The following is a 13,738-nucleotide window of genomic DNA, read 5'->3' as shown; positions in this document are numbered from 1 at the left end:
CTGTCCTGGAATGTGAACCCAGTCCAGCAGAAGCCCTGTCTTGAGAATCCATCCCTGTTTGCTGATATATAATTTCTTCAAATATACTGTCAGACTGGACAGTGGCTCCCAATTTTGGAAGCAATCGATTCAAATGCTGCAGATTTGATAAAAGCTTGTCAAACTGTAGTACACTGATGTGCAGTACTAATTCCAGATGGGACCACAACACAACTCCTTCTAAACTGCAGCAACACGGATGTGCATTACTGGATATAGAGGGGTGCCCTAAACGCAGCAAACCAGTGCTCAGTGTAGGTTTCCAAGAATCCACAACCACAAAGTGGGATGGCATTCCATGTCAGGCCCTCCTTCCATGGGCCAGGTGTCCCCATATCATGGTCTTAGTGTGTGAAGGATTCATGTACAGTCTGTCCTGCAAAACTCTGGCAAGACAGAACCACTGTAACAGGTCCTTTCATGCCTTCTATAGAAAATACAAACTGGAAAATCTTCAGTGTATTGCCAACATGCACTGTAAAGTGATGCATTACCTACAGCTTTCATCATCAACAAAGCCAGTACTCTGTTCCAAGGCATAAGAAAAAAAAAAAACAGAACAATTTCAGCAATTCTCAAATTCCTTCCAGAAGAAAAAAAATCCTAAGATAAAGAATACACTTTAGAAAAATGAGAATCCAGATGGAACTTTTTTGATACCCAGAGACAGAATAAGATACCCAGAGACAGAAAAAGATGTATGACTGGGTCCAGGGTCTGAATCAAACCACTCCAGATGGAAGCTACAAGGATGCATTTGGCCATATAAGCACGCACACACTCCACTGACTATGAACTTGAGGCCTGTGGGTTCAACAGGATAGCAAGTCACAAAGACAAACTGTGGATGGTGAATAGTCTCCATGAGTTGTATACTCACACTGAGCACTAGAAAGAAAGTATACATGACACACAGCTTCCTACAGCTAACTCATTAGTATTTCAAATAATCTAATCTCATATTATATAACAAAAGGCAACAGCCACCATACTTGCTATCACAGACAAAGACCAGGCTGAATTGTAAGTTTCAGAACTGGAGATGACTGGCTCCTGCTTATAAGCATAAGCATTCCCTGAACTGTTTATATATTTTTACAAAAAAAATTACTTTCTCAGGAATCCAAGGTCATATTCAATTTTCCCATGAGAGAAAGGAAGAACTGAAAAGTGACCATGCAGAAACTTTCTTTGAGAATGCACAAGTTTAGCCCTCTCAAAATAGGGAATAGGCCTGACATATCTCACAGCCATGAAGGAACTAAAATAAGTCTGGAAAAAAAATCACTGGCCCTGTTAACCAGTCAGAACAGTCTCAATAGCCTTTTTTTAAGGAGCTTTGAAAAACCTGAGCAAGAAAGGAGGTGCTAAAGTGGTGAAATGTCTACCAAGCATGTTTTCTGCTCAGGAACAGAAGGGAACAAAAGACTCAGTGACAGCTACTGGCTACTATGTTCCACAAACACTTTGTGATGGCCCACCAGGCAGATGCAAGGAGGGAATATTGCCTTTTAACCACTCACTATGACAGGTGGCAAGATTAGGAGTCATGGCTATGTAAAATTAGAGGCCTCTGCCTCCATTAATGTTTACCAAACTTATTCCAATGATACTGCCAGTGACCGAGAGATGGTGAGTCTATTACTGTCAAGGCTAAGGTATGCAGTAGCTCCTCTGTGCACTGATAAAGGAACACTATGACGGATGAAATCACACCCCTGCAAACGAAAGGGTGGGGACTTTCTTCTTCCTTGCTTTTTGATGATTATCAGTCTCACAGCTAAATCACAGGGGTACCCGAAAGGAAGCATCTATGGGGACTGCTTCAACAGTCTCAGCAAAAAAGATCACGTACATCAAGGGATCTATGCTGGATCATGTTGCTTGGGCATTCCCATTTGCTACATCACACACTGAGCAAACCATCATGAAAGCCGCTTTAGTGACTTTGGCTATGTGAGCTTTGAAGCAATCCAATTCATCACTCTGAACAAAGAAATGTAGCAACAGCTTCATCAGAAATATCTCAATAAAAATAATCACTTACATAGAGTAGTTTAGTGTCTTCATGATCAAAACGGAACTTGTTGGCCCAGTCTGACTAAAGCCTTAGACTTATAGGCTGGAAGTGGTAAGCCTCAGTCTGAGTCACAGGATTACAAACGATGCTGTAGACTCTTGTCTAATCCAGCTCAAGGAGGTTTCAGCTTATATCTACAAGCCCTAGGAAGGGTGAAAACTTTGTTAGACTTGCACAGAACTGACGCCACGGTTATCTGACTGGTACCACTTCATTTTTAATAGGTTGATAACGGTGGCAGCTAACAATGGAAGCACATAGGAGGTATGTTCGCTGAAGCCAGCCACAGGATCGAGGTGCAGAATCTGCATACCACCACTCCTCCTTTCACATCATCTGAATTTATGTCTATGTGAATGAAGAGCAGAAGGAGGGAAAGCTGCTCACTTCTCATTGTCGAGGCTCTCCAAAGACATCAGCTAGACTCACTGCAAAATATTTAGTATTTTTAAGGCAGTTGCATGGTGTCTCTTAGATAATTTCCTCCATGAAAGACAAGGGTCTCTCGAATGAAGAAACTGGGATTGTTGAAATACAATAATTCAGACTGTTCATATAAAAAAGCATATCTTCAAAGCTACTGCTTTTTAAATGAATACAAACAACAAAAAGTCCATGGCATTTCATGTTGCATATTTGCATTGCAAATAAAGTATACAAATCAGCATTAATAAACCTCAAACGGTCATTAATTCATGAAGCCAGGATTCAACAAGTGCAATTTAATTGTTGCTTTTGGATGAGCAAATGATACCTTTCCTCTTGGAGGGCAATGTGCAGGAGAAGGAGAAGAGTGTGTAAAGGAGCAGATCACAGGACTCGAAGTTGTTGAAGCTTCAGGGGCCACCTTTTCCTGTGCTGCAGAAGCTCAGGTAAAGTGATATATGAGAGACTTACAACTGGCTGCAAAGCATGTGAAGAACATATGATCTTCCAAGAGGTTGTCCTTGATCAACTTTTAACAAATTACAGTAGTAAGAAGCTGATGGAATACAGGATGTAAGGACAAAGTGGATCAGAGCTAGGTGATATGATAAATAAATTAGAGCAAACACCACAAGTACCATTTAAAAGCAAACTCCAGAATGCTCAATATCTGGGGATCCCAAATTTGTCAGGAAGACATAAGAGAAGTCTGGTTGCCCATTGCTCTGCGGGACCTGATAACAGAGCAGGAAGGGGTAACAGTGTGCCAGGGATGTGGAGATGAGCAAGTGCATCAAGCCTGGGTGATGGAGCAACTGAAAAAGGGGGCCAGAAATGTCCTCTTGATAGTTTGATGGGGGCAAGGCAACAGATTATGGCCACTAGTTTGTCCTGGCAACAGACAAACTAACAGTTGGACCTAGTTCTAGATGGGTGTAGGTAAGTCTTGATGCCAGGGTCAATGCCTGAATAACCCCCAGAATAAAAAAAACGCTCACGAGTGTGAAAAAGCCAGCTGTGGGGAAATGGCAAATTCTGATACCATAGCTATCTCAGAGACCAACCTGCATGTTGACCTCTGGATGACACCAGTAGAGACAAAGCCCAAACAAGCAAATGCCAGCCCCTGAAGAATTCCAATGGGAGGGAAAGACGCAGCTTTGAGGGATTGCGACCTCTTTGTCTTTCCTGCTCCTTGAAGTTCTCCATCTGGCATAAGTTGATTATATGTCCTTTCCTTATCAAATGGGCGTAGAAGAGCAGGAAGAAGAAATTAATGACTCAAATCTCTCCACATGCTTGTTCATTAAGGTGTTCTCAAGAGCATTCATGAGTGTTGTACAAAGGTCCTAGACAAACACAGTGCACTTTAGATGGGGCTCTGTTAGACTGAGCTGTTTAATGTAGGGGCACGAGACACAATATTGCAACAAAAAAGAAAGGTTAGCAGGAAAATCAGGTCTCAAACAGCACGATATCAGAAAAATGCAAAGTATAAAACTTGGTCAAGGGTAAGCAAAAAGGCAGTTTCAAGCAGAGTTCAAAACATGAATAGATAACAAAACAGTAAAGCCCCCCTAGAACACAGCACCTTAAATTCTTCAAATTGAGTGCTTAACTGGTAGGAAATGAAAGAGGACTTTCACATGAAAAAGTTGCTCAGGAAGAGGAAAAGAGAAAGTTAACAGCAGGGTTAGCATTCTGGCAAATCTGTCTAGTGAAATCTGAGGAAGTGACCATCTACCGTCATTCCTACTGCTAGAGCATGCCACATCAAATATATCTACAAGCTAGCAATGAAAACTGCACTGCATACACAGAGAAAATTAAAGCTATACATGTCCCAGAGGCCAACAAAACATTGGTAGAAAAAAAAAAAAAAAACACAGCAAAACAAGTCTCTTAGGCCTGGACACTGTGAGCAAACAAACGCAAAGCTAAACAAGCCCCTGAATGCAACACAGCATGGACAAGGCTAATACTCAGGCTCCCCCTATGGGCAACACAACTATGGGCAACACAACAGCAGTAGCACTACAACAGAACCCGAAGGACAGCATTACTGAAAGAAATACAGCATGAGCAGAGAAGTGCAGTGCTAGTTGCACCTCGGAGGGGGAATGGTACTGAAGATTACAACAGCAAGGTGAAAAGGAGTAGTCAGATCCCTGCAGGAGAATCATACTGAAGGTTACACAGAATAAGTAGGGGGTGACACTGGACTACACAAGACCCAGAGAGAGAGAATGGTACTGAGGGTTGCACAACATGAGTATGGGCTGACACAGAGCCAAACATGTCCCTGAGTGGTACAAAATGAGTAGGGAGCAATACAGGGCTACACAGAGATCATCCCATGGCACTGACAGTAACACAGCATGAACTGGTTAACACAGGACTAGACAGGTCCCAAAGGAAGAACAATACTGAAGACAGCACAGCATTAGAAGGGGGTAATATGAGGTAAAATAGCTTCCTGATGGACAATGTATAAAAAGAGTAATACAGAAACAGTACAAAGTAATACATAAGTAGGTCACAGAAGAGGCTGGCACTGAAGGTTGCACAGTATGATTATTAACACGGGGTTAGGAATATTCATGACAAAGAATGGCACTGACAATTACAGTGAGAGTAGTGAGTAACAAATGATGGGACCAATACCTGAGGGAGAAAAGTACTGAGGGGTTACAAAGCATAAGGAGAGGATAACTCCAGGCTATATGGGTCTCTGAGGGAGAATGGTACTGTGGATTACAGACAGCATGAGTCGGTGTAAAGACCTGTTTTAAACTAGTGTCCATCTTATAACCACACTTTTACAATTATATCACAGAAGCAGCACTCAATTCATGGTATGCTGTTTCCTTAGCCTAGGCCACACTGCTCGAACTACTACTTGGGTGAAAAAACTGCCTAAAATATTCAATAAATGACCCTAAAAACAGTCACTCTTGGAACTTATACCACCACCCATGACTCCCCAAATAAACACATACTCTGTCGTCTCTCTCCCTGAATACACCCTGCTACTCCAGTCTCTGAACATGTTAAACCTTTACTGCTCCTAAACAGTTACAGAAGAGTACCTTCCACTCCAGATGTGCCTCTTAATGGCTCTGCTTCCTAAGGGGTAAATGCACCCCTGTTGACTAACTTGGCTCTCCTGTTGTCCTTGTCCCTTAAACATCTGACCATTTGATGTCCCTGACTCCCTCAATCCTTTCTTGTTATACATGACTGCTAAATAAGTACTTTTCTACACTCTTTCTCTAAGTACTACCTTGCTTCTAGTGGCTTCTAAGGACAAGCTCAACAGTTCATTCTTTTTACAATTAGCTTACTGTAACAGATTCCCGAATGTTTCTCTTTCTAACATGGGTCTAGTATCATATACCTTCTGCCCGTGTCTCCCCTGATACTTAATTACTTTTCTGCCCCACCTCTTCCTTGTTTATTCTTATGCTCGACCCCCTTCCCCTTGGCATTCTGCTGACCTTAGTTCTTTATTCCTTTCCTGTTACCCTTAGATTCTTTGATAATTACACCATCAAACAACTTCTGAATACTTGATAATTACACCATCAAACAACTTCTGAATACTTGATAATTACACCATCGAACAACTTCTGAATACTTTCCTCTTAACTATAAAACATTTATCAATTGCAGTGATTGTTTTGACACATATTGTACTATCCTTACTAAACATTTGCCCTGCTCCCCCTTGATTCTTTGACAGAAGTCTTCCATTGCAGGAGCACTACATACGCACCAAAATCAGTGTTAGGACATGACAAAATCTGCTTGAACTTTTCAAGTCTGGTCTTCTCCCGGACTGTCATTGGTGGAGTGCCAGAAGCATTCTGGTCAGATATACGAGCCACCAGAGGAATAACGGGCCGGTGAGGGAGTGACTGCTGTTTTTGGAGTGTAGCCCTCACAATGGCATTACCTGAAACAGAATAAAAAAGAAAACAAATAGTCAAAGATCAAATTACAAGTTATAAATGCAAAAACTAGTGGCATCCCTAACCCAGAGAAGGCAATACACTTGCCTGTTCAGCTGTACATGTCAGAAAATCAGGCATTTTTCCAGAATGAGTGTCAACTATTACACTATTACGTCAAAAAATTGCAAGATACAGCAATATCTGCTTGCCTTTAAAAAGCAACTCTTTTTACTGCCCTATCAGCGGAGATTTTCCCCATGTTTATTAATAAAAAAAATTGCCACCAAAACCCTCTTATTTTTCATTCTTCTTCTTCCATGACAGTTTACTTTGAAGTCCCTTTTCCAAATGCTCAAGAATCCTACTTACAGTGAGAAGGTCTCTGTCCTTACATGTGTCACTTAATTTCCTAAACAGGGTGTTGCATCATCAGGTGGACTCACAGGTAGTTACTAGGCTTGCAGTCCAGGGGACCACTGAGAGCTTTTAAAGGAGGAGCTGCAACTGGAAATAACATCCAGCAACCACTGTTTTGTACATGTGTACAGGAAGACTAGGTAAGGGCTATGCAAATGTCAACAGTGGAATTATGGAAAACATGAAAGTAGTTGGAATCATTCTAGCAGAATGAGCTGTCAGACTTGCGTGAAGCATGGAAAGCTGGTACCTGTAACTGGATTCAATACAACTAGCTAACATCTAGGAAGAATGAGACATTCCTACAAATCAATCTTTGAGGAAAGATCTTGTTCTCTTCATAAAAATTATAAGCTGTATGTAGACATCCGTAGCAGAAAGAAGGCATTCACCAGAGTTAGAATAGTCACAGGGAAAAAGAAAATTGGCAGATTCATTGGCAGGTTAAAATTTGATTATAAGGCAACTTGTAGCATGAAGAATGGGTTTGTTCTAAATGGTACTATTGGTACTATTGTTTCTCAGTGGAATATCAGGTAAGCAGGTTTAACTGACACATCTTGCAGTTTAGATAGCCTCTTAGAACTGACTTAAACTAGAAATAGTTTTCCAGGATAGGAACTTTATATCTGTAAAATGCAATATTTTCAAAAAGTGGGAAAGTAAAAATGATCTCTACTGTTGGTCCTAGAAAGGATGTAGTTTGTAAGCAAGACTAACAGGGTTTGAAAGGCCAGGGAAGTAAAGTCCAGTCCAGAATGAAAGTTTAAGATGGTTGTTAATTGTAGCTTAACAGAGAAGTGGCACAGTATTGACTCAGATGTCATACAAACAAAATAGGGCTAATAGAACAGAACATGTAAGTGAGTCTGTGCCTTTGTTTGCTGCCAATCCAGAGCAGCAGCTCCATTTGTTCCAGAAAATATTTCAGTCAGAAGTTATCTGAAAAGGGAAACAAAGAGACTACCCTCTCAGAAAAAAACTACAGTTGTGTAAAATCTTACCATAACAGCAGATGTCCTTCTCTTCAATGTTACGGTATTCTTCAACTTAGGGACTGTAGATCAAGGTGTGTGTATATATCTTTAAGAAGCCATCCAAGGGCTTGCACAAGTGTATAAATACTGAGTACGTGTGAGCCTGACTGCCATTTTGTAGTAAGCTATTGAGATGTAAGCTTCATCTAGGTTAGAGAGGGATGAGTGGCACGGTGTCAGAAGCGGCATATCTAAAGGGACATGATGTTAGAAGAAGGATGTCCAAAATTACCTGTTGCCAGAAAGAGCTCCAGTTTCTTCCACTTAAGTCTGAGAGGCACCCAGTTGGCACTGGAGGAATATAAAGGAGTGGATTCATTCCTACTGCATGTATAATTCGCAAAACAGGTCAGAAACGAATTTCAGATATTAAAACTTGCTCAAACTATTTCTTAGTCACAAAATATGAAACGAGGCATACAGAACACTCTAAACGATATTCGAATAAACTGATATGTCTGATATTGATAAAAATATTCAATTACTACGGAAAATGTTTGAAATAAAGTCCGAATTGCATAAAATAAATAAAATAAGAGGAAACGACTGCATTTTCGCCAAGCACATATTTTCATATTAAAGATATCAGTTATCATAAGTGTATGAAGTGTTCGCATGCTTGTGCAGTATTACAGTGAAGTTATTTTGGAAAATACAGCCATTACAGAGCATATTTTGCAAAGTACAGTATTTCAAAGAGTTTATTGTGCAAAAAAGAAGTTATGTACTCACCATAACGTTCCATCTGAGTAGGTACTTCATTTGTCTGCAACCTGTGGGTATCGGATCTGATCTCAGATCCGAGCCGGCAGCTTTCCAAGCTACAAGATCCGAGCTCCTAGCTCCTCCCCCCCTACCCATAATCCCCTGCTATGTGCTACATTACCTCAGATCGAATTTTTTGCCTCTTACACAACTCCTACCTTCGAAAGACACCAGATAAACTGTCCTAAAGCAGAACAAGATCTCTTTTGTGATCAGGAATCCCGAAAGGTTCGGGGGATGGCAGGGGGGGGTCGGTTGCAGACAAATGAAGTACCTACTCAGATGGAACGTTATGGTGAGTACATAACTTCTTTATCTGAAGTAGTTACTTCATTTGCTCTGCAACCTGTGGGACAGAGTCCCCAGCTACCTAGGGAGAAACCCTGGGCGGCCTATGGAAGGATATTCCGAAGCACCGCAGAGCCAAAGGAAGCCCTACCTCTCGATACCATATCCAACTTATAATGAGAAATAAACGTATGTGAAGAGGACCAGGCAGCTGCAGAGCATATGTCATCCAAGGGGATCCTAGACCAGAAGGCTGCAGAGGTGGCCACAGCCCTCGTAGAGTGAGCGCGAATTCCCGTAGGAACCGGTTTGCCTGCAGAAAAGTACCTGTGGACTATGCATTGACAAATCCAATTTGCTACAGTCACTTTGGAAATGGCCTTACCCATGGCTGATTTAGCAAATGACACAAACAACTGGTCCAATTTGCGAAAATCCTTAGTCCTGTGCAGGTAGAAACGCAGTTGTCTGTGCACATCCAATTTATGCAATGTGTATTCTCCTTTATTCTGAAAGTTTGGGAAGAACACGGGTTAAGTTTATTGATTGATTGATATTTGACTCCAAAGCCACCTTAAGTAAGAACGACGGATTAGTCCTGAGGAACACTCTATCCTTATGAAAAATGAGATAAGGATGCTTCATACATAAGGCTTGAAGTTCTGATACCCTTTTGGCTGAAGTAATGGCCACCAAAAAGGCTGTTTTCCAGGACAAGAACTTTAATGGAACCGAAGCCGCAGGTTCAAAGGGTGGGCCTGTCAAGGCTTGTAAGACCAAGGCCAAATCCCATGGAGGCACCACCACTTTCACCGGAGGCTTCAAGAGGAAAATGCCCCATAAGAAGGTTTTACATAATTTTGTAGAAGCCAAAGATCCTAGTCCGTCTCCCACATGGGAATGGGAGATGGCTGCCAATTGCACCTTAACTGTTGAAGCACTTGCTCCTTGTCTGAATATCAGAGACAGGAAGTCTAGAATAGTAGGAATACGAACTGTAAATGGATCCAGGCCTCTATCTTTGGCCCAGACAGAGAAACGTTTCCATTTGCTGTAGTAAATCTTCCTAGTAGTCGGCTTATGTGCTGTGACTAGAATGGCCTTAACAGGAGATGAGATACCGGGAGTCCTAGCCATCAGTGGAACTGGAGCAACCAAGCCGCAAGCTTGAGGTTCACCAGGTTCGGGGGTTGTAATCCCGCCGGATGTGAAATCAGGTCTGGAATGGGATCCAGTATCCATGGCGGAGATACACTGCGAGACCGCAGGTACGGGAACCAGATTTGGTGAGGCCAGAATGGGTATATGAGGATAACTCTGCTCCCCAACCGACGGGCTTTCTGTATGAACTTGGTCATGAGCGGAAGGGGTGGATAGGCATATAGTAGACCGGACGGCCAAGCATGGACTAGAGCGTCTCTGGGATTCTCCCCTTCGGGGGGAAGTATTGCAAAGTACTCACTGCATTTTGTGTTTAAGGGAGAAGCAAACAGATCGCAGCAAGGCAAACCCCATTTGTGGAAGATCTGCTTCGCAACTGATGGATTGAGGGACCACTCGTACGGAGTGAGAATCACTCTGCTCAGTTTGTCCGCCAAAATGTTGGACCGACCCGGAACGTGCGTTGCTACCAGAAAGCGGTTGGTGGATATCGCCCATTCCCACACTCTCATAGCCTCCCGGCAAAGTGGGTAGGACCTGGTTCCTCCTTGCTTGTTTATGTACCAGACCACTGACATGTTGTCTGTCTGGATTGCAATAGTCCCCAGAGGTAGAAGGTTGTGGAGAGCTTGCAACACTAGAAGCACCACCCTCATCTCTAGGACATTGATATGCAAAGCAGTCTCCAGGGGAGTCCACGTGCCTTGGACGGTTCTGCCCGAACAATGCCCCCCCCACCCGAGGCGAGAAGCGTCCATGGTCAGCGTGGCTTGGGGGGGGGGACACAACAAAAGGCCTCCCTTCCTTCAGCTCTGGGGCGTGGAGCCACCAAAGAAGGTAGTGCCTGCAAACTCTGCTTAGGGGAATCGGAGTATTCAATGGATGGAGTAGCAGGGACCACTGAACTTGAAGGGTCCACTGCAGAATCCTCATTCGCAGACGCGCGTGAAGGGCGAGACTGATCGCTGCTGCCATAGATCCTAGTGCCCTCAGAACTAATTCCGCCTTCGGGGCCAGGCTTTGAAGAAGAATTAGCACCTGACACGACAAGCTGTTTATCCTGTCCGCAGTTAGCATAGCTCGAGAAATGCGGGTATCTAACTTGGCCCCTATGAACTCCAGGACCTGTACGGGGCAAAGAGAGGATTTCTGGAGGTTTACAGAGATGCCTAAGCTCTGGGCAAGGGTCAGAGCATGATCTCTTGCCAGGCAGAGCCGATGCCTGTTGGTGGTGGTAAGGAGCCAGTCGTCTAGGTACGGGAAGACCTGAATGCCCTGAAGTCTCAGGTGGGCTGCAACCACTGCCATGACCTTGGTGAACACCCTGGGGGCTGAGGTGAGGCCGAACGGGAGAACACTGAACTGGTAATGACTGGCTCCCAGCCGGAAGCGGAGAAACCTTCTGGATCGTCTGTCCATCAAGATGTGGTAGTACGCATCCTTGAGGTCTATCGAGCACATCCAGTCGTTCTGTCGCAGAAGGGGGAGAATAGATTGGAGGGTGACCATCCAGAACGTTTCTTTGGGAATGAACAAGTTCAAAGCGGAGAGGTCTAGAATGGGTCTGAGGTCCCCCTGTCTTTTTTGGCACTAAAAAGAACCTGGAGTAATAACCCGATCCGGACTGGTCTGGGGGGACGGGCTGGATGGCTCTTTTTTCTAGCAACTTCAGGATTTCTGAAGCTGCTGCCTCCCTTCGATCAGGTGGAACATCAGGGAGGTGTCTGGTCGAGGGAGGGTGGTTTATGAAGGGTATGGTATAACCTCTGGATATGATGCGGAGCACCCATCGATCTGTCGTAATGGACTCCCAGTTTGACAGGTGCTCCAACAACCGCCCCCCGACTGCCTTCAGAGAGGGACAGCCGGGTAAGCCCTCAGGGCTGCTGCGCGGGTCTATCTGGGAAGGGTTCCCTGAACCCAAAGTTACGCGGTCCCCCTCTGCCTCTGGGCCGGCGTCTTCCTTGTCCTCTTCTGCCTCTAGAGGACGAGGGGTCCGAAGCCGGATGGGATTGCTGGGACTTACAGAACCACAGCTTCTTTTGCCCCTCTGATTCCTAGAAAAGGATCGTTGGGGATTAGAGAAGCGGACCCCGATGGCAGACAGCGTCTTCCCATCCTTCTCGCTTTGGACCAGCGTCTCGCGAACGGTCTTGCCAAAGAGCGAAGATCCAAAGGGTGCATTCGCGAAGGACGCCTTGAAGGGATCCGCAAAATCGCAAAGACGGAGCCAGGAGTGACGTCGCAAGACTACCCCGGCTCCGCTGGCCCTAGTGGCTCCCTCCGTGGCATGGGAGAGTAGATGCATGGACGTGTTAGAGATGGATTTTAGAGTGGCCATACGAGTCGAGAAAACTTTTTTGTCCTCGACCGACATGGACTCCGGGGGGGGCTGCAGCATATTCCTTAATTAAGTCCCGTTGCAGCCTAATGGTATGTGCCATGTAGTTAAGCGCCCTTACAGAAAAGGTCGCTGAACTAAACATCTGCTTCCCAATGCGGTCCAGTGCTCGAGATTCCTTATCTGGTGGGTGAACCGAAGAACTCTCCTGCGCGAGTTCTCTCTTGATGGCAGCCGCCACCAGCATGACATCCACTGGGGTTCCCTTGGCCCAAGACAATCTATCCACTGGGGGGCTAAGGACCTTGTCGGGTCACTTCGGGATAGGCTCCACGGTGTCGGGCTCCTTCCACGCCCTGGTAGTAATGAGGTCTACCAGGGGGTCAGCCGGGGGGGGGGGGACACCTAGGAGGTAGAAGGGCCTGCCTCAAACGCATCCAGGAACACGGATTCATCTGCGGAAGGTTTTTGGGCAGACCACCCCTCCAGACGGGGGGGGGGGAGGCAAGAGCACCCCCATCTGCATTTGGGTCTGGATGAATCGGCGCATCATCCGATCCATATCTGCTTCAGTGAGGCTTCTTGTTGATCTTGAAGTCGTTGAGGTGGGCCAGGAGGGTCGTCTCAACGACCTCGAGGGAAACCGATCCTCCTCCTCCAGCTCCGGAGAAAAACGAGGTGAACGGAGCCGAGAGGGGGAGGATCTGTAGCCCCTCGAGGGAGACCTAGTCAGCTTAGACGGCGGGGCTGAGGGTTGAGTCTCAGCCCGCCTTTTGTGGGACTTATGTCCCTTGTCTTTGTGTCTTTTCTCCACTGTAGTGGAGGCACCTGAATCCCCCGAACTCAAACTCAAAGAGGGAGGTTGAGTCCCAGGTTGAGTCGGGGGCCCAGAAGGCACGAGGGCTGTGGAGACAGCCTGTGCCTGAGAGGGGGAGGAAGAAGAAGCTGATTCCTGAGGCAACAAGCCCGCCAGGATCAGCTTGTTCTTCCTGTCCCTAATAGCTCGGGGATTAAAGGCCGCGCAGATTGTGCAGGCCGATGACAAATGGGCCGCCCCCAAGCATAAAACGCACTGAGTGTGGCCATCCGTCGGCGAAAGCTTATGGCCACACTCAGTACATTTTGAGAACACCGCCTTAGGCCCTTCAGCCATAACACCACTCACACCAAAAAACACACCCAAACACTAAGAGGGGAGAGGGTGAAGGGCGGGAACTAACAGAAAAAAACT

At 45.1% G+C, this 13,738-nt stretch overlaps 1 protein-coding gene across 1 annotated transcript in view; it reads right to left on the bottom strand.

Annotated features, from left to right (window-relative positions):
- TBC1D22B (TBC1 domain family member 22B) overlaps window positions 1-13,738 on the bottom strand; it is a 1,162,021-nt gene that overhangs the window by 742,191 nt on the left and 406,092 nt on the right. The window contains exon 4 of the mRNA XM_044076529.1: window positions 6,321-6,500. Within this exon, the coding sequence (XP_043932464.1) occupies window positions 6,321-6,500 (180 nt within the window). The remainder of the gene's footprint in view (window positions 1-6,320; window positions 6,501-13,738) is intronic.

Source organism: Protopterus annectens, chromosome 7.part0 (genome assembly GCF_019279795.1).
Source record: "Protopterus annectens isolate FY-2018-M chromosome 7.part0, PAN1.0, whole genome shotgun sequence".
NCBI lineage: Eukaryota > Metazoa > Chordata > Ceratodontiformes > Protopteridae > Protopterus > Protopterus annectens.
The sequence above is the reverse complement of the archived record's forward strand: the minus strand, read 5'-3'. Positions and strand labels throughout refer to the sequence as shown.